This window comes from Oenanthe melanoleuca, chromosome 3 (assembly GCF_029582105.1).
Source record: "Oenanthe melanoleuca isolate GR-GAL-2019-014 chromosome 3, OMel1.0, whole genome shotgun sequence".
Taxonomy (NCBI): domain Eukaryota; kingdom Metazoa; phylum Chordata; class Aves; order Passeriformes; family Muscicapidae; genus Oenanthe; species Oenanthe melanoleuca.
The window spans coordinates 87,616,714-87,640,972 of NC_079336.1; the positions used below are offsets into that span (position 1 = coordinate 87,616,714).

Consider the following 24,259-nt stretch of genomic DNA (forward strand, 5'->3'; position numbering starts at 1 on the left):
TTGTGTTTGGCTAGATATAGACAGATTATATTTCAGGAGATCTTTAATTAAAGACAACATGTACAAATAAATTGGTTTATATTCCACAGCTTTGCTTTAATTCTCCAAGGTTCCGTGTTGAATGTACAAACAGTGCAGTGTCAGCAGACAGGTATTTCCCTCAGAGCTTACTCCAATTCCCCATGGCATGACAGCTGCCTGAACTCTGCTGATGTGGATGAGGAACCTCAGCTCCTGCCTGCACATCCTTTTTGGCTGACACAGCCCGTGGCCAGGCTCATCTCTGGAAGCCACAGGAGCAGGGCTGCACAGCCTCCCTCAGCAGAGTCGTGGCTCCAAGGAGAGCTGGCCCCTGGCAGCTGAGCTGCTGCCATTACTTACTAGAAGGTATAGCAAGTCTAGGGCTGCTTTTTCCTGGGTGTGACAGTGTCCATTGGACAGCACAACACTGTCAGCAATGGGGCAGCAGTGATGCTCTGAGCTGATACCAAAAGCCCTGCTCAGTTCTGAAAGAAAGTTTGAGGATTTAGAATGATTCTTATTCAGTTCACTTCTGCTTGTTAGTGATGATGTGCTGCTAGTTAATGTTTCATTCTCCTTAAAGAACTAAGACACAGGATGAGCTCTCAGGAGGTGCTAAAAACAGATCAGAGGGCCTCATCAAGATTTTTTGGTTTTGTACACTAGCAAGTAGTGCAGCCCAGGAGGAGCAGAGCTATAGAGTCAGACGGTTACCAATGAGGACCTGATCTTCACACTACACAAGTTTCATGAGAGTATTTGAGTATTTGAGACCACCATTATTCCAGATTTATGGTTTGTGAGCCACCTGCAATGGATCATTTGGGTTGGCTTTAGCCAGAAACAATCTTGTTAGCCTGCTGTGTGTGCCCAGTTCCATGGACCCTAGCACAGTAGGTGGGGACAGGCAGGAGGTTCATGCTCCTCATTTGAACTGACACTAACTTAGCCATGCCAAATGTGGAATTAGGACAAGGCAAACACAAGTGCATAGTTGTTGCTGCATGCTGAGACCAAAGGATCATTTAAGGTTCAGTCTACAGCATTTCTAGGAAAAATGAGTACCACCAGCAGTGCAGCAGTCGTGCACTCTGATCACCTCCCAGCTCTGCCTCAGTACCTGCTGCTGCATGCACAATGCAGGAGCTCACAGTCAGTTTCCAGGCAGCTGCAAGCAAATGTGGTACTACTTCTACCCCTGTAAGAGTACTTGATAGCATGGAGTAAGAACAGATCTCTCAGAGATTGGTATCTGAATATCCCTCTATCATCAGATCCTACTGTGAGCCCAGTGTAACTTCCAGAAGTGGTACAGGGAAAGTGATACTGTTTAAGAGTCTGGATTATGTTTTGTTGTGGAATTAGAAATGATAGGTAAGTTGAAGCAAAGCAGCTATCACAAGCACTGCCACAGCTGGCCTCCATAGTGTGCAGGGCTTTGACCAAAGGTCAGATCTGTCTCACAAGAGTGCTGTCTGCCAGCTGGAAGTTGTTAATGAAGGGCACAGCAGGATCACAGGCTGCTGTGATAGTGTGAACACCCTTCAGTGATTTCCTTGGCTTAGCACATTGCTGCAGGGAAGGTACTTACTGCTGATTCTCCTTAAGTGAGAGTGAGCATACTACTGACACTGTGCTGTAACAAAGATCTTTGTGGCAGCGTGTCAGAATGTCCTGTGTCTCCCAGCAGTCCATCCAAAATCGCATCGAGGCAGTCAATACTGAAGGTGTCCAACAGAACATAAGTGCAAATAAAATGAATACAGAGCTGCAGCGTGAAATTCATGAACTCATCTCAGTCTTCAGTACCGTACAGAGGCTTGCAAATATATTTTAAAAATATGGCTGACTCTTTTCCAAACAAGAATTGTTTCTGCAAATTGTGGTGATCCCTTGCTAGAGATCCTACATCTTCTATACAGCTAAAGCTATGCTAAGTATGTCAAGCCTTGGTTTTTACTTCATATATGCAATCACATTTATTCACCAAGGACATATGGCTGAAAAACACTAAGCTGATTGTCAGAAGGCTTTACACTCTCCATCACTGACCTGGAGTTGAAATAGCCTGTCCCAAACTGGATGCTGTATTTGGAAGCCCTGACTTTCTGATCAAAAGTGAGCAGCTTTCTGTCCCTAGGAGGGTTGCTGGCAGCAATGTTTATCAAGGAATAGAAGCTGCAGCCTGGTGCTAGTAAGAAAGCCTTGTATTCAATCTTACATAGCCCAGAGGGGAGAGAGGAAGAGTCAGAATCCAGTCTCAGAGAGCTCTTAGGGGGCTGATCTTGATCTTTGTTTTATGCTGCCTTCTTCCATCTCTGGAAGAAACTGCACATTTCTAGCCCAGGATAGATTTCATGCACTGGAATTCTTCCCAGAGTTGGCACAGCTTCAAAGGGTTTTAATCTTGGCTGTAGAACCCACATGCTGTTGCAAAGATCCCCAGGGAAAAATAGCTGGAAACGGACAAAAGAACAACAAAGCTACCGGGTCCTCCAGGAGGCTGTACCCCACTGAGATGATTCCCCAAAAGCCTGTCACACAAGCAAACCCCTCTCTTCATTCCCCATCTCCCGTTGGTCACCACAAAGCATCCCAGCCCTTGGGTTCTCTGCAGGACACTTGACTTTCACAGTGTGCCCTACTGTTCCCTTTGCTGGTGAGAGCTCTCCCTACAGATGCTGAGTTAGAGCCTCAGCAGCTTTTCCTTAGTGGCATTTTCCTGTCTCTTCAAGGTCTCAGAAGAGCCTTCATCTGCCAAAGCACTTCAGTCTCTCACAGCAGCAAAAGTTCAGATGATCTCAACAGTTGACACTGTACAGAGAGCCCTGGAGATGAATGCTGAGTCCCTTCACCCTTCTCTTTACATGGATACTCTACAGGCTCGGCCACAAACACTGAGTTCAGCCCACTGATTTATTTCTGGGGTGTAGGGTGGAGCACTTAGCTCAGCAACACAGAGCACTGAGGCCCCAGAAAAGCACTTGACAGAGCACCAAGGTATCCACCTGTGTATACACAGCAGGTTGAAAAATTTCTATCTGCTCTGCAGGTGCAGGGTTCAGGGGCTTCTGCCTGCACAAAAGAGAAATACCCAAGAAACTTGAACATGCATAAACTGGTGGTTGTGGAACACGATTGGTCTTTAATCTCAGAAAGTTTGGGCCTGTTTCCACTCAGGTTGGATTGTGAGCTGTCAGCAAAAAAGCGGATCAAGAGCAGTGCTGAGGTTACCTGTGAAGTTTGTTGTAGCACTGAAGAAGGCTATTAGTTGGAAAAGGAAGTTCAGTTCCAAATCAGATACTAGCTTTAACTCACAAGCCTGATCCTGCAAACCTCACTGATTTAAGTGGCTGTCTTGCTTTCAGCAAGATTGGTCCAGCCAGCAGCTCTCAGTAGCTTGAGCCAAAAGTTTTTATAGATAACTGCATCCAGGCTGGAGGGGAAAGGGAGAAGACAGATGTAGCAAAACTAATTCATTTTCCACAAGAAAGCAGCAATAAAAGTGAGATAATAAGTGAGCCTTGCCCTTAAGGTTACTGAATAGCTACTGAGTTAAAGGAAAGGCTACCATGTTTGGTAATAAATGGTGTCACAGACTGCAGGCATCAGCAGCGGTTACTACGGACACAGCTTCCAAGACAGACACAGGTAGGAAAACAAAGATGGAAAAAAGAAGAAACAGTAGAGTTAAAAAAGGGTTAAGTGGGATTTTGAAGGATCAGTGTCTAAAAACCTTATTCAGTATAGAGTCAGAAATCCTTGGTGTTCCGAAATTCTGGCATGCTCCAAACCCTCCTGTTGGGCTGGGTGCCCCGTTCCACATCCTCAGAGATGGTCTTGATGTCACTGATGAATGGGGAAATCCTGGAGCGAGATTTAAATGTTGTTAAGGAGAGGCTGGTTCTGTTCTTTGTGTTCCATTGCCTTGCAAGCTTCTTGGCCTCTTCCTCCTCTTTGATCTTCTCAGCAGCTTCCTGCAGGACGGAGCGGAAGAGCCGGGACACTTCCTGCACTTCTGGCTCGTACTCCGCAATGACTTGCCTGAACCTGGAAGCACAGTCAGGGCACAGCTGTGATTAAAAACATCAAATTGCTGATTGCTGCCAAGTCGCTGTGCTAGGCTTGGAACTTGCACTTTCCTGCTAAATGGGACTCCCTGGACTGAAGGGAACAACAGCAAGGAGGGGCCGTGAAGATATGCCCAAGGTCTCTAAAATCACAAGCAAGCCAGGAAATGCAAGGAAGCGATGAATCACTGATTCTTATAAGCACAAGAAATAATACGGAGAACCAAACAAAGCTAGAAGGCAAGTTTGAAACAGAAGGAAGTGCTCTTTTCACACAACACCTATTAAACCAGAACTCAGTGCTATGAATAGCTTAAGAAACAAAATTATTGGACAAGTTTGTGGGAAATGTCCCCATCACTGCTGATTAAACATAATTGTCCAAAGGCATGTCATTGCTTGAGATCCTCCCTGAACTGCAGCTTACCAGAAGCTCAAGGTATACCAGGGAAAGCCCCTCTAGACTTCCCTGTTTTCCATTCTTGTTCCCGATAGCATTATTCAGTGGCCTCTAGACAAAGGAAAATCCAGTCACTTTGTTTGGTAGTCTTTCAATACTCAACCTTCAGTGAAGTGGTGTTTCATCTTCCTATGGATTTCTGTAACATAATGGACTGTTTCCAGCTGAAAACATCTTGGTTGACAGCACAATGCTGCACCTAATTAGATAACTCTGAATTACTCTGGTGCCTTCTCAGCAAAGAGCTCAAAACAGAGTTTTTTGAAATTTATTAAGCTAGCTTAATACCAAGGAAGCGAAGCACCACTACTGTTTATTTTTCAGGTGAGGAAAATAAGATGCAGGTCAGAATAGTTTTCTTGAAGCCACTGAGTGGGCCACTGGCTGGGCAATGAAGGGGTCATGCCATTCCTTACACGTTGTTGGGTGAATTGTCCCCAGTCTGGAGAGTGTGGGATCTGCTCCCAAGGCTCACACACTGGTCACATAAATACTCTGATTGTTCTGTAATAGTATGCATTTGTGACAGATAGTAATATGGCTACTTTTCTAATAAATAATCAGTTCTTAACATAAAAATCATACCTGCAAGCCGACATAGAGCTAAACCAGTACGTCACTAAAATCCAGGTATTTGTACTTCAGGGAAGCTAAAGTGTATCAGGTAAGCATTTTGATATTTTTTTCCAACAGAACTTAACAAGGATGGAAAACAGGAGGACTGTATTTAAATAAGCCTAATACAGCAGAAGCTGACAGAATAAGTTATTGCCTCTTGGGTTTTTGAAAAGCCCCAGAAATGTAAGAAGGAGTTTAGCACGTACTGAATTGCATTGCTTAATGATGTGGCAAAGGATGCCCAGGATAATAAGGACAGAAAGCAAGCCAAAGAGAAGCCAGAAAGACTTTTTGTACTTTTATATATTTTGACTCCAACTGTGAAGGCTTGAAATTGAACACACATCTTGACACCCTGCTGTATCCCAGATATTTCTCTCTCAGCAAGTACTGGCAGCTATAGGTATAGTTGTGGAGACACCAGTGTTGCTTTCTGAGGGAACTTGGTGTTAGCAGAAGCACCAATCCCTTCCAGTGTCAAGCCAAGAGTAGTTTGACACAAAACCTTCCAAAGTCACCAAAGTGTTTCTTAACTGCTTCAGTTGGATGAATTCTTAATCTACCCCCTCCCCAAAAACCTCTAAGCTTTGAATGTTTGGGTGCAAGAAGCCTCTGAGGTGCTGCAGTTCATGCTGGTATTTAAGTACTGACACAGTGGTGCCAAACTGAATTGTGCAGAGCCTGGAAGGGCAAGAGACAATCTCTTGCTGAGGGTTAGCAGATAACATTGCTGGAATTGCAAACTTCCTTTCTGCCTTCTGACAAGGCACTTTAGTTGCATTGTCAAAGAGCCCAAAATACAGTTTTCACAATAAATACATTTTTCCCTTTATCCTATTTGAAGCATAGACAGGTGAGTCCATAGAAACTCAAGTCTTCACAACATCCTTATTATTATACCAGAGAAAACAGCTTCAAAGGATTACTATTGAAGAGGTGAACTAGAATGAGTCATTCCATTATTTTACCTCAATGTGTGTTTAAAAGAGAGGCACTGTCATATTTTATATATATATATATCAGTACATCCTCCTCTTTTGTATTGGCAATTGTGCACTCCAAAGGCCTCCTCACTGCCACTTTAGAGGCTGTGTCATGCTGCTGGATTGTGGCTCCAGAGCAGGGAGTGGCAGGTATCAGGCTATTACTGGGGCAGTGCCTGGCTCTGGGAAGAAGAGGGGAAATGGATGATATGACAGCAAAAATACCCCCTGAGCAGAGAGCTCTAATGCTAATGCCCTGTGTTGCTGATAACACTCCCAACCAATGCAGCTGAAATAATTTTCTGGAATCAGGGTAACTTTCCACCTGCACAGCTATCTGCCTGTTTGCACTCAGCTTAGTTTTGTCAACTCTGCTGTTATAATTTAACTCAAACTTTTCAGCACCAAGATCAAAACTACTTTGTAAGGATTTGAGCAGGTCTAAGAAACAAAGAGAAAGCAATCTAAAAGACTATCTGCCAGACACACAATGAAAAGCCACCCTTGTTCTGGTAGCAAAGAGAAAGGGGATCCTTTTCTCTCCCCTAACAGAATGAAATAACTTCACCCCTTCACTAATGCCCATCTAACTTCAGTACCAGCATGTTGATGAAAGGGACAGCTCATGTAAGATGTCCAAAAGGAGTGCACACCACAAATACTTCTCAACAGAAAATATGGACAGATGAGCTCCAGCTAAACCAGTCTGTGTATCAGAAGATGATGATGTTTTTGCTGCAGGCACCTACGCATAACCAAAGCCATCTTTGGTATCAGTGAGCACCAGCTGATGTGCTGCGCAATCCAGCTGCCTCTGCACCAAACACCCAGTATATAAAAACAGAAAACCACTGGAATCAAGGCATATGGCCTTGTATCTTGGGAAACAAACTCCCCACAAAGCTGCTCAGTGAGGTTAAGAACACAAAATTACACAAGGCTCATTTGTCTTCTAGCACAGGTTGACACCCTCACGCTTTTGCATGGGATAGTTTCAAACTAGGCAACTGCACAACCATGTCCAGAAATATCTCAACAGGGTTTCCTTTCTCATCATAAAAGCAGACCTCTCTATCTTATTTGTGGCTCCAGCTATGGAACTGCTGGTAGCTATCCTGAAATACATCACGTAGGTCACACAGTCTGAGACATGACAGAAGCTCACCTTGAAGCAGCACGGATCTGGGGAGGATGTGCAGGCATACACAGGGATGAGCACATTCCCCAGCCCAGGCAGGGTTTGAATCACAGTTCAAACAAATTTGTTCTTTAAATTGTGAGCCTTCCATTGCTGCACAGGGCTGTCAGATTTCAGAATCTGGCTGTGCTTGGCTCATACTGGCACTGCTTTCTAAAGCGCTGTCACCTGCCTGTGTTATTCTGTAGGTCCCCCTGGACTTAGGTTCCCTAAGTAGAGCCTGAACTTTAAAGACCTGTAAAATCCAATGGAACTGTAGACTTAAACAATGTGCTTATAGTTCAGGGTATTCCTGAGTGCCCATCTGAACTGGGAGCTCTAAGTAGATTTAGTCATTCAAAGAAAATGTGGGTTTGCTTAGTGCTAATAATTAGCTGCTGACTCCTGAATCTATATTTTTCTGGTTATAGGGTAAAGCTACAGACAGCTTTGCTAGAGAAGGTTCCCAAAGAATTACAGCATTCACACTAATTGCAACACTCACATCACATCACCTCAAACTTAAGCTTGTAATTGTAAATAATTCCATTTATGATTTTAGTCATTTGTCTTACATTTAAGATTACTAGGAAGGCCACTTCAGCTATACACAATCCTTAGAAAATTACAGTCCTTAGCCTGTGATATTGATAACAACTCAGATCACCAAAATGCAGGTTTACATTTCCATACTAGGGAGTATTTTTTGTTTCCCTCTGGACACAGCAGAACAGAAACCAACTGTTAAACTTTTGCTGAAACTGAAAGAAATTAAAGCTCTGACTAGGACTAAAGCTCTGAATAAAGATGGGGAAAATCTAGCATTTTTTATTGGCAACATACTATGCTGCTTGTTCAGTTTAACCATGGCAGTTAGGTACTACAGGCCTCACCAAAATCACTGTCACTTCCTTCAGCTGGCTCCAGGATTTAATTTTAAATAGGCAGCAATCTGTAACCCAGTAACCTAAAGCTAAGTGACTCCTGAATGCAATGGCTTTATTTTTATGGGGTGAATCAGAGTCTCCAGATATCTAATGCTATTTGCAGTGTATTTGAATCCTTCCAGAATACCAAGAGACTCAAAGAGAAGTTTCTATTGACCTCAAATACAAAGTAGGCAATTTGGAGCTGAAAAAATCCCTCTCATTTGTGAAGTGCTTCTTTCCAGCCTCCTCCACATCAAAAGAAACAAATTTGGAGAAACTTTTGTCTCAGTAAATGAGGCCATACCCACAGAAAAGGACAATTTGGATAATCATTTAGACCTTGAGAGAATGAAGTGACATCTCTGACAGCTCATATAAAAATGTTTTGTTCTGGCTTTGACTCTGAACTCAGAGTCTCACAAGGAAGGAGACCTTGCATGACACAAACAAAACAAACTCTGCAGTCTTGCAAGATGCCTGCTACTTGAGTTATTTAAGAACTACGTGCTTGTTGGGTGCAAAAAGGACTTTAAAAAGGACCTCAGCTCTTCAAATGTCTAAAATTGAAGGGAAAGGATCAAGCTTGCTATTTCAGTCAGAACCAAAGACTTTGGTAGGGTATACACTCTGCATTTGAATTTCCCAATGCAAGCTCACAGACCTTTTTCTGTGGCAGATTTTTCTAAAAGCTGCTACATATTAGGAAGTCACAGAGTACTCAAGAGAAAGCATCACCAGGGCAATGATCTTTTTATTAAAATACTTCACTGGAAATGTGGAGGTGTCATTGCATTCCTATTATACTCATCTTATGGAATTTTGGGGAAGTTACTAAAATCTCCATCTTATCTCACTTTCTGAGAAGAGAATTTATCCAATTTTGGCTGTTTCATTTAAATTGCAGGCTCTTTCTTTTTTTCCTTCTTTCACCTGCACATTTTCACAAGCCCCATTCTTTTTCTTTGTTTCCTCATCAGCAATGAAAATTCCATGGAATGACAGAGGTAGAAAAGAAGAGGGGTCAACTCTTAGCATTTCCAACACAAGATGAAATGATTATTGACTAAAAATGGGAAACATTATCTTAAGACAAGCAAAACACAGGTTTTTTTGTAGCAGAGTTGTAGTGGAACTCTGCCACAGGGTGCCAAAATGTTTAAAAAAAATTTTAAAAAAAGTTTAAAATTTACATGTGCTCAAAAGGAGAAAAGCCTCCACAAACAAAACAACTGAAAAAAAACCAAAAAAACAAAAAAAACAACACATCAGCCAGTTATGGACAGAAGGTCCACTTGTGGCTCCAAAAGTCTCCCAGTTAAGAGGCACAGTAAGTTGGATGCTATATTTGATGTAGTGTAATTGTCCCTACTGTTGGATTTGCTTCCTTATCCTTTGTTCTTTTCCTTACACTGATGCCACTGGCTGCTGTCACATACAGACTGCACACACAGCTCAGCCAGACCTTTGACCCAATCCAGTTCCATCATTTTTGTGGCTGTGATAGTCCCTACTCAATCACAGAATTGAAACAACAAATGTTATGAAATCCTCTTTTTTTTCTTAGTGTGGCTCTGCTAACCATGCAAGCTCTGTAAAACATGCCACTTCTTGAATCATAGTGTAATACAATTTATGACAGCACCCTATTTGTAAGAGGAGTTTTAAGAGGATGGTTTTAGCCTTTTTCAATCATGCCCACACAGAGTCCACAACGTTGTTGAGTACATTTATCTACTGCCATCACTATGCTGAGTCCTCAACAACAGTGAACAGCCATTACAGGCTGCACTGAAATCACACATCTTGCACGATCTGTCTCAATTTTAAAAAAAGAAAAAACAGCAGAGCAGCAAGTTGCATATGGCTCAGCTTAATACTTTCCTGAAGAGGATGAACCTTGGGGCCTCCCCGCTCCAGCAGCTGAATCTGCTGTCATGGAAATAACCTGTTTGCCAGACAGGCCCTGCTCAGTGGCCCTGGGGATGGTAAAGATAGCTCTGAATCCCAAGGGTTTGGAGTGGCTTGTTTACAGCAGAGCTTGAAGTTATATAAATACCAGGTAGGTGCTGTTCCCAGCAGATTTTCCATGGAGAGGTTTTGGTCACTGAATGATCCCAAATCTCTGCTCCTGCCATCATGGCAACCTTTGCAAGAGCCAAGGCTCTGCATGCCAGGTTGCTTCCCTAGGGAAGACGAGGGCTAGAGAGATGATTCTGGCATTCTTACCTGGCTGCATGTGCTTAAGACAGAGGACCAGCTATTTCCAGCACTTTTACAGCTGCAATTCAGAGGCTGTAGATCCATTTGTTCAAAGGAAAACAGGAGCCAGCATATGCAGTGAGGGACTGCAGGGTGCTGAGCCCTCTTGTCTATGTTCTGAAAGAACTATGTTCACTCTGATCCCAACTGAAGAAAGTGTTGGAGCAGGGGAAGTTGATCATAAAGGCCCATTTCACAACTTTGCTTTGGCTAAGGTGCCCTTCAGAGTCACCATTCCTAACTTTGCCAAGTTTACCTCCACTGTGCCAAGTGCAAGAGTTTATATTAGAACAACCACTCCAAAAGGAAAAGAGCCCTTCCCTTCCAGTCTGGAGGCTACAGCAGGCTTAGATCAATTCCTACAGGCATTTTCACAGGAGGTCACTCAGCTGGCAGGCAGCAATCCTAAGTCTAGCACTTGGAAAGCTCAACAGCAAGCCCAAGAGGCTGTGTCTACATCTGCACTGCAGAGCTCAGAAGCACCACTTGGCTGTTCAAGCCAACTGCATGCCCCACCTGCATCCCATGACTCCATGTCTAGGGTGAAGAGGGAGGGTAGGGAAGGGAGGCATTCTCTGGGAATACCTGGCTCACAGGCTGAAAAAATAATAGCACCCTTTGGCTAGTTTGGACACTGGGGACAAGTGCCAATAGACCTGCTGGACAGCTTAAATTGAGGAATTAAAGCTCCAGTGAGAGGGGGAAACATCAAAGGAGGTCAGAGATATTCATCAATGGATAGGACAAGGCCCTAAGCAACCTGATCTAACTTTGAAGGTGGCCCTACTCCAAGTAGGAGGTGGAAGTACATCCCTCAAGAGATCCCTTTAAACCTCAGTTTCTCTAAGACTCTAAAGTCTGAAGCAAAAAAAGCCATCACAATACTGAGATGGTACCTGTTCATCAGGCAAGGTAAAGCTGCTCTGGCTACTCAGGAGCATAAAGTACTCAAGCCAATGTCAGAGGGAAATGGCATTTTGTAACTTCTTGGAGGAAATGATGTTGTGTTAAAGTGACTTAAAGCTTAGTTTCCCTTGTTTCACAAAGACACTATCCCAGCACGAGTCATGATACAGGATGCCAAGTTCTGCTTCCGTTGGTCTCAGCAACTCTCCCTCTCTCCTCACGCACCATGAAGAGGAAAGGGGGAAAGGAAAGGTCTGCACCTTGCCATGCTTTACTGTACCTGAGTATGACAGGCCCGCAGTAGGAGGGGTGTATTTTGGTGCACATGTCCTCCAGCTGCAGCCTTTCCCCGGGGCTGATGTCGTAGCTGTGCTTTGGGTAGCTGACCAGCCAGCCGTAATCCACCCCCGTCTTCATCTTGCGGTATTGGTTCTCCCGCTCCCGCTGCTGCTTCTCCGCCTGCTTCATCTGCCAGCTCAGCTCCATCATCAGCGTTTCCACCACCATCTCGGAGGGGTTCCTCTGGGAAATGCGGTTCGGGGGCTCGTTCCACCTGAACCACGATGCCAATGACATCGTGCTCCCTGTGTCTTTGCTGGAGAGGGTTGAGGGTAGAGAGGGAGAGAAAAAGAATAGTGCCATCATCAGCCCACCTCAGCTGAGAGCGTTCTTCCCCCCACACCCCTCCAGTCTGGTGTTAAAATTGCTGCTGGAGAACCACTTGGAAATAACTGGTGCTGGGCAGAGAAATCTCACTTAGCAGGGTGAGGAAGCACAGGCTCCCTCAACTTCCACTCAGCACGTAATTAAAATGAGTCACAGTCCTTACACCTTAATCAGGTTACAAGGATACCTTGATCCCTCCAGGCTAGACTGGGGAAGCATTCTCCTGCCCACACATGGGGCTTGGGTTCACCTGACTGAGCCCTCATGGGAGGGCACGACCTTGCAGCAACATTACCTGGAAAAACTCAGTGTATGGAGTCCAAGGATTGCTGGGAGCTACATTCTAGCCAGGAGATCTTTAGAGAGAAGGCAGGATTAAGTGGCCTGGTGCTGATGCTCACCAAGTGCCCACCAAAGCTGCTCTATCACTCTCTTCCCCAGTAGGACAGGAGAGAGATAATGCATTGGAAGGCTCATGGTTCAAGATAAGGACAGAGAAACATCACCCAGCAATTACTGTCAGGTGTAAAACAGACTCAACTTAGGTATACTGGTTTATTACTAATAAAATCAATTAGATAATGAGAAATAAAACAAAATCTTAACCTGGGCTCTGCTTTACTCCCAAATTCTCTACCTCCTCCCACCCAGCAGCACAGGTGGATGCAGAATGGGGGTTGTGGCCAGCTCCTCACATGTTGTCTCTGCACTCCTTCCTCCTCTGGGGCAGGATTCCTCACATCCTTCCTCTGCTCCAGCATGGGGTCCCTCCCATGAACTCCATGGACTTTTCCAGTGTCAGTCCTTCCCTCGGGCTGCAGTTCCTCATGAAGTGCTCCAGCCTGGGTCTCTCACAGGGAGTGCAGTCCTTCAGGAACAGCTGCTGCAGTGTGGGTGCCCCACGGTGTCACCAGTCCTGCCAGCAAGCCTGCTCCAGCATGGGCTCCTCTCTCCATGAGGTCCTGCCAGGAGCCTCTTCCATGGGGTCACAGCCTCTTTGGGGCATCCAGCTGCTCTGGCATGGGATCCCCATGGGCTGCAGGTGGATCTCTGTTCTCTGCTGGACCTCCCTGGGCTGCAGGGGCACAGCTGCTTCACCATGGGCTTCAGGGGGATCTCTGCTCCATTGTCTGAGGCACCTCCTTCTGCACTGACCTTGGGGTATTTAGAGCTGTAGCTCTCCCATATCCTCACTTCTGTCTCCCAGCAGCTACTGCTCCTTTGTTTTTTCCCCTTCTTAGACCTGTTACCCCAGAGATGCTACCACCTGGACTGATGGGCTCAGCCTTGGCCAGCAGTGGGTGCTTGCTGGAGCCACCCAGCATTTGCTTTGTCAAACACAGGGAAGCTTCTGTCAGTGTCTCACAGGAGCCACTGCTGTAGCCCCCATCACTACCAAAACCTTGCCACACAAACCAAATATACCTGGGTAGGTTTGCTGCTGCTGCTGCTGCTGCTGTTGCTGTAACATCAGCAGCAGAGCTTGCCCCTGCCTGGGCAGCACTCACAGGAACCTGAGCTAAAGGCCAGACAGAGCTTTAACCATTATTTAGCAAATGTGTTGCTGCATGCAGCAGAAGCTACACCACCTTCTACAAGCTGAAGTCCAATTATTTGCTTTGCTGCAGGAGCACTCCTTCAGCACCACCCCCAGTGCCAAGGGAACTGAGGCTGCTCTGAGAGGGAAGCAGAAGTGTACCAAGGTTTAAACTGTAATTACTTCTAAGTGAAAGGTTTCTACTGCTGGGGAGTTACCCAGCACTTAGAAGACAGAACAGATTGCATCAATCAGCTCAGAAAAAGATGGAATTAACTCCCCACCCAGCCAATCCCTTCATGTTGTCCCTTCAGGAGGACAATGCATGGAACAAAGTTATTACCTATTGTACTTGTATTTAAACACAATGGAATCCAAAACAGGCACTAGGGAGCTGAACAGGAGCAAAACAGCATCTGTTTCTTCACACAGTGCACTTACGTGCCTTGTTGCTCCCCTCCATTAGCCCCTGGGGAGAAGGGGTGGCACAAATAATGATTGCAGCTGGGATTACAGACAGGCTACTCCTGGCAGCAGCCCAGTCAGGACATGGCGTCAAAAGTTAATGTGAGGGCAAAGGATTAAAGAGCCTGATTCTGCAGGGCCTGAGCAAATCCTCACTGCTGGGACACAGACATGAAATGGAGAAAAACATGCTTTTGATTTAAGCTTCCACCTTGGGGGCTAGAGCCTTTAGTGACAGTGAAAATCACCAAAAGCTCATAACTGCACAGTACTCCTGCTAGAGCTGAGAGCCATGAGCTCCAGACTCCCTGGATGAGAAATGATCAATAGGATTCTGCTGTGACTGCAAGGAAAATATGCTTCCATGCATCATTCACTTGTCATAAAGTAGCCTCTTCTCTTTCAAAAATGTTCATACTATGTAAATACACCACACCATTACAGGAAAATGCTCCAAAAACCTGCATAGAGTCCCACATTTGAACTTACTTCAGGGTCTAGTGCCTAGGCTTTTCTAGAATCAGGAAGTTTTCCAAACTGCATCAAAGGACTAGTTTCTCTAGTCCTATGTCCTACCTCTCCCAGCAAGCAATACCAGTTTCTTCAGAAGGCAGACATGAAAGAGCTGAAAGCTTGCACGGGTCACAGATGCAGCTACCTCAGAGTGTCAGGCTCAGGTCCTCCCCCCTGACTGCATCAGCAGGAGCACCTGGGCTGGTTCCCAGTGCTCCTGCAGGAGAGATCCCTGCATTGACTGTCCAGAGCCCCAGCTGGGATTGTCCCTGTGACAGCAGCCACAGCCAGCAGCTGCTGCAAGTACTGCTGCTCCTGCCTGTGCTCTGGAGGAGGAGGAGCAGCCAGCCCTTCCATTTGTGTCTATCTCCAGGGTGACTCCAGCTAACAGCTCCCACAGCACCACAGAGCTCCAGTGTCTGCCAGAGACTCAGGAACCAACTCAGGCTGGAACTGGTGTGCTGACAGCTTCAAGTCTGTGATCCTGCCACTCCAACCTGTACCTGCATCTTGCTACATGGTGGCCTCCACTCACCTTACACATCATTAAGGATGAAGACCTATTCCTAGGTCTGGTCACCCCTTGTGTATCACTAATAAAAGTGAGGAGCATAACAGGCCACCAGCTGTTGCAAACAAAGTCTCCTATTTCTTTTCACTTTCTGTGATGACAGTAATTTTTGTAAGCTCTTACAGGTACCATTATTATTTCCATTTGTGCCTTTATCTGATGAAGGTGAACATGCCCTTATGTACTTTAATTCTGGCTATGACCCAGTCTCACATTGGTTTAACTCTGCTGACTTCAGTGGCATTAGGGGTAAATCAGTATAAAGCATTACAACTGTGAAGCTGAGGAATGCCCTTCCAGCTATTCCCAGCTCACCAGCTGTTTCATTAGAAGAGGAGCAAGAGGGGAATTTAGTGGTCAGACTGGGAAAGAAAGCAAGGAGACTTGGATTTTGCATGATCCTGGGCAGCTCTTTATGGTTTTTAGTTCCACAGGTCTCCCTCAAAGCAAGGCATTCTGCATGAGAACCATTTTACCCAGCACTAGTACTACAGAGAATAAGCAGAAAAATATTTTAGCTACCTTGTCTGCTGACACCAAGGCCTGCTGAATCTTGAGCTTTGCCCAGCTCCAGAGCTTTTAGAAAGCTCTGATCAAAGACAGAATTGCTTGTGGTATGGGAACATGGATACCTCTGACCCCAAATGGGGCTTTTGACTATCATAAAAAAATCTGCTTCCAGATGAGAAGAGTATAAAGAAAGGAGATCACCTCACCTGCAGTTGAAATGGCCTGTTCTCAAATGAAGGAATATCCCATGCAAGTGTTTCATGCACACTGGCAGCTTGTGCTGACTGTTCCTAAGGGAGTCTTGTTTGTATGAGATTGTTTCCTTCCCCTTCTCTCATCCATCATCTCTTCTTTTTGAGAGCTGGCAAGTGGCCATCTCTATTTAGCAGGCTCAACAAGCCACCACTCTTCCCACTATTGCTCTTAGCAGCCTGCAGAAGATACTGTGGGCTCCATTAATTGTGGCTGCTGGTTTTAATTTAAAGTTCACAGGCAGGCTAATCATTAACTGACTCAAAATGGCTTTCCCATGTGGAAAAACTCAAAGGACTGTTGACAAGATGTGGACAACTAAAGAAAGGCAAAAGCTTCAGCCTGACCTTCTTATTGGGGAAAAGGACAAATTTACATTTTGCAAGTATTCACATTAAAATTTTTTTAAAAAGAGACATTGCCCCAGCTGAATACAGATCTTTCTGTTGCACAATTAGTCCTTTTTCTAACTCCTTCTAAGAGGCTATCCTGGGAGCTGACACAATCCAGTTGATGAACTACTCTGGTGTTATTCAAGCAAAATTTCTGAGGGGTTTATGTAAGTTCCACTCCAGAAACAGATCTGGGTTTTGAGACTTTGCTGTCAGTGATCCTAGACCTTTGTCCAGAAGGCAACAAGCCTTCCCCTCACACTGTTGGCTGCAAGTCTGACCAACCGCCTCACAGAGCTTTAAGCACACATTTATTTACCTTAGCTATGCCAAAGTCTGGAACACCTTTCTCTCTCTCTCTCTGTTTTTCACAGTCTCTGACAGGTTGCTTCAAATTTTATTAATTTTTAGTAAGTGCCTCTGAAAGATTTTCATGTAAATGTTTCCTGTTAGTTTTGCCTTTCTTCAAAACTCCTTTTTCCTTCTCTACACTGTCAGCAACTCATGTGTTTTTCTCCTCATGCACTTTGCAGCTTTGTCCATTCTTTTGTCAAGGCATGTTCTGAACAATTTCACCTCATCTTCCACGTTTTTACCTTCTCCCATGTTTCCCCATGTGATTTCCTCTTCTTGTTCCAAAGAATGCACCACAGAGTAATCAGAAATGTCAACATTCACATGCCTTATCTGTTTTTTCACCTTCTTTAAATGGGGTCTCAGCCCTTCCTAGCCCTTTTACCAGCAAAGGGAGCATGTTTCCTTGCCCTGCACTCTGGCTGGCTTGGCCAACTGGAGGCTGTCCATACAACCTGACAGACACAATCTCCTCCAGGATCCTGCAGGCTGGATCATTGCTTGCTAAGACTTGTTACAGCAAGGCTGCTTTCTGGTAAACCATGAATCAATCAGCAGGGCCAGTTTAGTGGATAGAAAATGAACTTCTGGGAATAAAAAATCCCTTTACATTGATCCTTCTCCTGGCTCCCAGCTTGTAATGCCCTCCAGGAGAGGAGAGGAGTATGCAGAGGGTGGGAAATCTGCATTTTGAAAAAAATGAGAGTAGAATAGGACTCTCTATAAAGGTATGCCCTCTGTTTGACAAGTCTCCTGTGGTTTGCCTTTGCCTTCACAGTCCAGGAGTGCTGCTGACAATCCTGTGTGCCTCTCAAGAGCCTTAGGGGTGTAGTGATTGTGTAGGAGCAGGAGAAGCCTTAAAGGGGTCAGGTGATAGGAGCCTAATCCATAATTCAGAGATGTCAGTAGACAGGTTGTCACCCAGCTGTAGACAGATTTCCAAGAAATCCATCATCATCCAGTCAAAGCATACCAACAAACCAGGCTGAGGAGCTGGGAAATGCCTTCCCTCCCTTCTTGTGGGTGGTAGTTCCTTACAGCTAGTCAGCAGAGTTTGCTCTTGAAAGATACCCACTTAGCCTTTTTTCCACACATGACAGATTACAGGATAACAAACAAGAAATTCATTTCTAAAGTGGGTCAAATCTCCAAACTGTCCCCATAATTGTACTTCTTAGAAGACACAGTCACAGGGAAAAGAAATGTGAAACTACAGAGCACATTAAAATTTGCTTTAAATTATTTACTTCTTTACTAAAGTTTGGATTACATTGTCCAGGAAAGTCCAGTGTCCTTCAGATACCAAAAGGTATTAAGTACCTGCTTGGACTGCAACTCACAGGTAGATTAAAATTGGTTTGGCTACACCCATCTTCTCTGCTAACTGATGCAATGTTTAACCAGCTGTTCAGGCAGAAATTGTGGTCATGGCTATGCTGCTGGCTCTATCTGCATGAAGTAGTGTTAAGTAGCATCAAAGATGAACCTCAAAATCTATTTCTCTCGTGATGGAGATACTTTAATTTTGTTCCAAGGAATCTTAGCAACTTCTAATTAAGAAACTGCTGCCAACACCTTCTCAATTTTATTTATATAGTCCACCATAGCTTTGTAAAAGAATTCCTGTTCTCTGCTCTCCACCACTTTCTGGTTTGTTCAGCCTGAAGAAGAGGAAACTGAGGGGAGACCTCACTGCAGTCTACACCTTTCTCACAGGGACAACCAGAGGGGCAGGCACTGATCTCTGCTCTGAGGTGCCCAGTGACAGGATCAGAGGGAATGGCCTGAAGCTGTGCCAGGGGAGGTTTAGGTGTGATATATCAGAAAAAGGTTCTTCACCCAGAGAATGTTTGGGCACTGGAACAGGCTCCTCAGGAAAGTGGTCACAGCACCAAGCCTGGCAGATTTGAAGGACCATTTGGACTATTCTCTTGGACACAAGGTGTGACACTTCAGGATGTCCTGTACTGGTACCTGGGCTAGACTTCAATGATCCTTGTGGGTCCCTTCCAACTCAGGATATTCTGCAATTTATTTTTTTTTAAGTTACTTGCAATTATTGTCTTCATACAGACAATTTTACCTTACCATGGCCCAAAGAACTCTACTTCCTATATGTCTGGAATCTCCTTTCTTGTTGAGTGGCATGGAAGGCTAAGGTGTTTACAGCTACTTGCCATGTGATTGTGATCTCAGTGGAAATGATTATAACCTCAGCCTGAGACACTATGAGGTAATTAATGCTGGAAAAGCCATAGGTAGAGCTTGTCAATCAGGAAATCTAAAAGCAATGCAAATATCATGATATTAACACAGCAGCATTCCTCATTCTGACCTACAAAATAAAGAGAGAGAACTTTGGAGGACATTCAGATGTCTGCTTATAGCCCACAACAGAAAACCTGTGTTTTGCTTTATAAGCACACTGATTCCCCTGTTGTGATGGACACAAGCTATTTCTGGACTAAAAAAAAAAAAATTTAAATCACAGTGGTTAAAACATTTCCAGGTACATGACCCTGGTACAAGTGGCAAGGAGCTTTGAATAACAGAAGTGCAGGGGATGAAGTGAACGCTTTAAATGCAACCTTATTGTCAAGTCTTTGTGGCTGCAGGAGTTTAAGGACAGCCAAAAGCACCTCCCAGCAGCACCCAGGAGTGAGCCAGCTGGGACAGGGCACTGTGGCACCCAGCAGGTCCTTGCATGCCAGGCCATGCCTGTCTGTCCCCAGCAGGGCTGACAGCTCCTGCTGCTGCCTGGCTCTGCTCCCAAAGAAGCGTGACAGCCGTGCTGCTTCCCTGTGTCCACCTCTCTCCAGCAGGCTTGGAAGCGTCAGCATTATAGAAAGGGATTGGCTCTTGCTCTGCTGTCATTGCCACAGAGAGTCACAAGTCACTTAAGCCTTTAGTAAAGGTGCATGACTAAAGATCACCTCTAGGTAAACGTGACAGGAAAGCAGTCAGAGCGAACCAAAGGGGCTGCAGGACAAAAAAGAAACAAAAGTGGTACTATTTCTGCCAAAGGAAAGGTTGAGTGGCCTTCTGGAAATACCACAACAGCAATTATATACATGACTACATCACATTTTTTACTGCTGGTAGCCCTCACAAGATTTTTTTTTTTTTTAATGAAAGCCTTTAAAATTGAGAACACACTACAAGTATTGCTCTTATCTCCCCAGTATTTGTGTACTTTGTCACACATTCTTAGTGCTTCAATCCTCTAGAAAACAAGTCTATCTGATGCATTTTAATCTGCATTTTGATTGCAAGAGGGCTAAAGAAACAAGAATTCAGTGCAAACTGGGCCCCAAGTTCAGGTATGAATGAGAAAGATGTTTTTCAGTCACTAACCAAAACATGATGAGAAAAGGTAGCTGATAACAGGTGATCATGATCTACAGCAAAGCTGCACAAATGTAAAACAGATTTGCCTCGTTGAAATAAATGAGAGCTCTGTTGATTAACTCCAGATGAAAATCCAGTCTTAAAGAGTGAAAGAAGGGTCTAATAGCTTGGAGCTCTCCTAATGCCTGGCACTCTCTGCAGAAGATAATCTTTGTGTTATCTGCAGAACTAAAAGGGTGGGTTCTACTCAAATCTGCTCATGAAGCAGAGCAGTATTTTGCAGTTTGTCTACCTATCAAAGCAGATGAATTCCCTCTGTTGAAAAACAGGACTATTTTCATGCCTATTTCTCACTCATGCTTGAAACAACGTTTCTAGTAGCAACCATAAAAGCACTGTCATACAACTTACACTAAACTGTTACCTAAACCTCCAGAAAACAAAGTTAAAGCACAATGTATTGCTCTGTTTGACTGACTTGTTATTAAAACTTCTATATATTGCTCAGATCTGGCCATGGTGGATCAAACACATTTTCAGTTCTATACCTTGCTTTGATCTCTGCAGACTACAAAGCCAGGCTTCCAGTCAGGACAGAGGGATGTAAAGTATTCTTCACCATTCATTCAGCTGTGTAAATGAGAGTTCAGAAAGTAGCACAGACCCATAGCTTTTCTGTTATTAAAATCATTCAAGCCACCAGAAAAAAAATATTCTGCAATAAAGCATCTGATAGAAGGCTACAATACAAAAGGCTTTCAGAATTAAAACTCTCAGAGATCCCCAGCTCATCTTTCTCTATTCTACTACTAACTACACAGTGTTATTAAAGGGGCAGTAATGTCACAGATTGAAGTTTCTATTACTGTCATCCACTGCAGATACTCATATATAGAGTTATATAAAGAGATTGAAACTCTGACCCAAAGGCATATTCCACCTGTCATCAGGTCCTCTGAAGTTTTTTATTCACATATTGTGGCGAAGCCCAGACTAAGTGCTGTGCAAACAGGCAGGTGAGATGTGCATTCTCCATCCAGACTGAGATGCAGAGAGTAACTCATTGCATGGTAAGGTGAGAATACAGTTTAACAGACATCTGTACATTTCTCTTCAGGACTGAATCTTAGTTACAGTATCTACCAGAAAGAATATTGACCGAAGGTCCCTGAAGTCCCACTCTGCCTCGATTCACTGCAGAACTACTCCTGTAGTGAGAGTTTTCTCTGTACTGCAGAATACTATGACCAGTGTTAAAGTCTGATCATTGTGACAGGAGCTACTTAAAAATATACATTGCTCTAAAATTAGCAGCCAAAAGAAGAATGCTAAATTTACAGCTGAAAACTTAAGCCTGTCATTACGGAGATCACCCACAGGATTGGCAGAGCTCTGGGAAAGCTCATGCCTTCCACCCTGCAGTAGCTGCCTGTCCCACCTGTGGGCTCAGAGAGAGCAGTCCCTGTGAGCAGGGAACAGCACTGTCCTCACAAGGTTTTAATTAATGTATCAGCACTAGATGTGCAGTGAGCTCTATCCTTAGTTACACTGCCATAACTCAGAAGCTGTCTGACTGACCTGCGTGGTACCTCACTGGGGTTAACAAACACTGGACTTCCACACTGCAGACACTCAGTAGTGTCTAATCGGAGAGATTTTTAAAATGGAATAAGCATAAGGCAGCACAAACCATGCTTTCCTCCTCGATTGCCTGTCCTTACATAACCAGTCACCCAGCGCTCATCCATGATCCGTGCCCGAGCCCAGCCTGGGAGAGCTGTCGGAGCTCCCCGGCCCCCTTCTCTTCCCTTCCCTTCCCTTCCCTTCCCTTCCCTTCCCTTCCCTTCCCTTCCCTTCCCTTCCCTTCCCTTCCCTTCCCTTCCCTTCCCTTCCCTTCCCTTCCCTCCCACCCATCCCACCTCACCTTTGGCACCGGCGCTCCCGCTGCTCGTGCGGACAGACGGACCCAGGGCGAGCGGAGAGGATACCAGGAGGAGGACGTGGCTCGAAGTCAAGCCCTCTAAATTGTCACGGCAGGCTTAAACCCACACTGGGGTACGGATTAGCCCTGGTGACGAGATATAACAGCTGGGCTTACGGCAGTGCTTCTGAGCGATTAGGGCTTGGTCCAGTACCTCCTCAGGCAAGGAGCCGGCACCTCTCGGCTCAGCCAGGCTTCGGCACCCGTTTAAAAGTCCCTCCAAAACACGAAAACTTTGTGGGGCTTTCTAACCTGCAGCTGAGGCGGCCCTTTGAAGAACGCAGGCACTTGTGGGCACTGGGACTTTGTGCAGGCGGCACGGCGGGGTTCGCTCCCGTGTCCCCGCACAGACAGCGGTCCGCCCCGCCGGGCACAGCACCCGCCCGCTGTCCCGGCTCCTCCCGCTCACCGGGCGCCGCTCCCGGCCCGGGGCAGCGCCTCTCGCCTCTCGCCGCCGCTCCAACCAAGTTGAGCGGAGCCGCCGCTCCGCCGCCGCCGCGCCCCGCCCGCCGCCGTTCCCACAGCGACCGCGAGAAGCGCGATGGGTCCGGGCCGTGAGCTCCGCCCGGGCATCCCACCGGCATCGCACCGGCATCCCACCGGCACCGCCATCCCACCGCCATCCCACCGGCACGGCATCCCACCGGCATCGCACCGGCATCCCACCGGCACCGGCATCCCACCGCCATCCCACCGGCATGGCATCCCACCGGTACGGCATCCCACCGGCACCGGCACCGGCACGGCGCCAGACCCCGTGGGGACTCGCTGCTGTAAACTGAATTTGCACCCACAAATAACGGAGCGGAAACTCTTCATTCATTTTTCTCGCCGAGTCCTTTGGGAACAGAAAGGAACGGTCTTCAGCCACAGAAGCCCCAAGGGTTTCGCTGGGTTTGGAGGGATGAAGAGGGGTGAGGGTCGCCACGGGAGTTGGCAGGGCATGGGGGACAAGAAGAGGAAAGTTTTTACAATTTGGGTGCTGAACACAGGTTGCCCAGTGAAGAGGTGGATGTCCCATCCCTGAAAACATTCAAGGGCAGGTTGGGCAGTGCTCTGAACAGCCTGACCTACCTGAAGATGTCCCTGCTCATTGCAGGGGACTGAACCCAATGGTCCCAGTCACACACGGCCAGAGTGTCCTCTGTGAGCACACAGCTGCCCACCCAGCCTCTTCCCACAGTGCAAAAATGCACAAAACCATCCCCAGTACCATTGGCCAAACCCCCACCAAATTCAAGGAGAGCCAGGCAGTGTGAGAGGGTTGCAGAGCTACAGCCTTGGGTAAGGACAGCACAGGGACAGGTGACACCAGTCAGTGACATGTGCAACCTGAGCACGTGTGTAAAGCCAGTCATGTCCCACTGAAAAGCTTTCATAAATTATAGCCCAAGTTCTGACATCTTGGTATTTATGCAGCACTCACATAGGCAGAGGACAGAGGTGTTTCAGGCCACGCATGTGTGTGCAGCACACACATAAACCAAAACAGCCCAGCTAAAAAAATTAGAGATCACAAGATGCCCAGCTCAGTCTAAATTAAAATGTATGAGGATAGGAGGTTTTAAAGTTTAGTTTATTATTAGATCAAAAACCACAACTGGACTAACAAAGAGATTAGAAGCATTTTTCTGTGCTAGGTATCTGTGGAGGACTACTTGTCTGTCCTGACCTTCAATGCCAGCCCAGTCTGTGGAGGTTTACAGCATTCTGGGTATGCTGTGCTCTAAATGGGATTGTTGAGTTTAAGTAAAAAGTCATTTTACACGAATAAAGACCATTATATTTTCATATATTAAATCCTATTTCAAAAGTCATCAACTCTGACTAATGCAGAACAAAACCCCCTTGAAAATGCTTAGTTTTCAGGTATATTTTCCAGGTTTTATTTTCAATGCAGCTAATTCCTGGAAGTTCTTGTCATGAATCAGAGACACTGATGACTGGGGAATATCTTTGGAAATATTTCTTTGCAGATACATAAGCCTCACAACTGAAAAATCATTCATCTCTCCCATACCTTATTTAGCAGCTGAAACCAAGGATTATTTTACTTAGCAGATCAGTCAGTACTCAGATCATGAGCTGCTTGGTAGCAATGCTCTGGTAACATAGATGGAGGGAAGATTTATTCAGTGATACATTTTCCAGGACACTCCATGACAATCAGGTTTCACCATACTGCAATTTGTAGTGCATTTGAACAGTGTGTAGTGTAGTGCACTTGGGCCTGCTATTTCTCACCAT

General features: G+C 45.5%; 1 protein-coding gene across 3 annotated transcripts; it reads right to left on the minus strand.

Annotated features, from left to right (window-relative positions):
* Positions 1-71: 71 nt before the first annotated feature.
* RD3 (RD3 regulator of GUCY2D) lies at positions 72-22,348 on the minus strand. 3 transcript variants are annotated; one of them, XM_056487297.1, is made up of 3 exons: positions 22,265-22,348; positions 11,704-12,018; positions 72-4,071 (listed from the first exon to the last, which is right to left on the minus strand). In XM_056487297.1, the coding sequence occupies exons 2-3, from the start codon at positions 11,997-11,999 to the stop codon at positions 3,774-3,776; spliced, it is 594 nt and encodes a 197-aa protein (XP_056343272.1). In that variant the 5' UTR covers positions 12,000-12,018; positions 22,265-22,348; the 3' UTR covers positions 72-3,773. The 3 variants fall into 3 exon arrangements, with proteins under 3 accessions (XP_056343272.1, XP_056343273.1, XP_056343270.1); XM_056487298.1 differs by lacking the exon at positions 22,265-22,348 and adding an exon at positions 21,956-22,041; XM_056487295.1 differs by lacking the exon at positions 22,265-22,348 and adding an exon at positions 15,892-16,190.
* Positions 22,349-24,259: the final 1,911 nt, after the last annotated feature.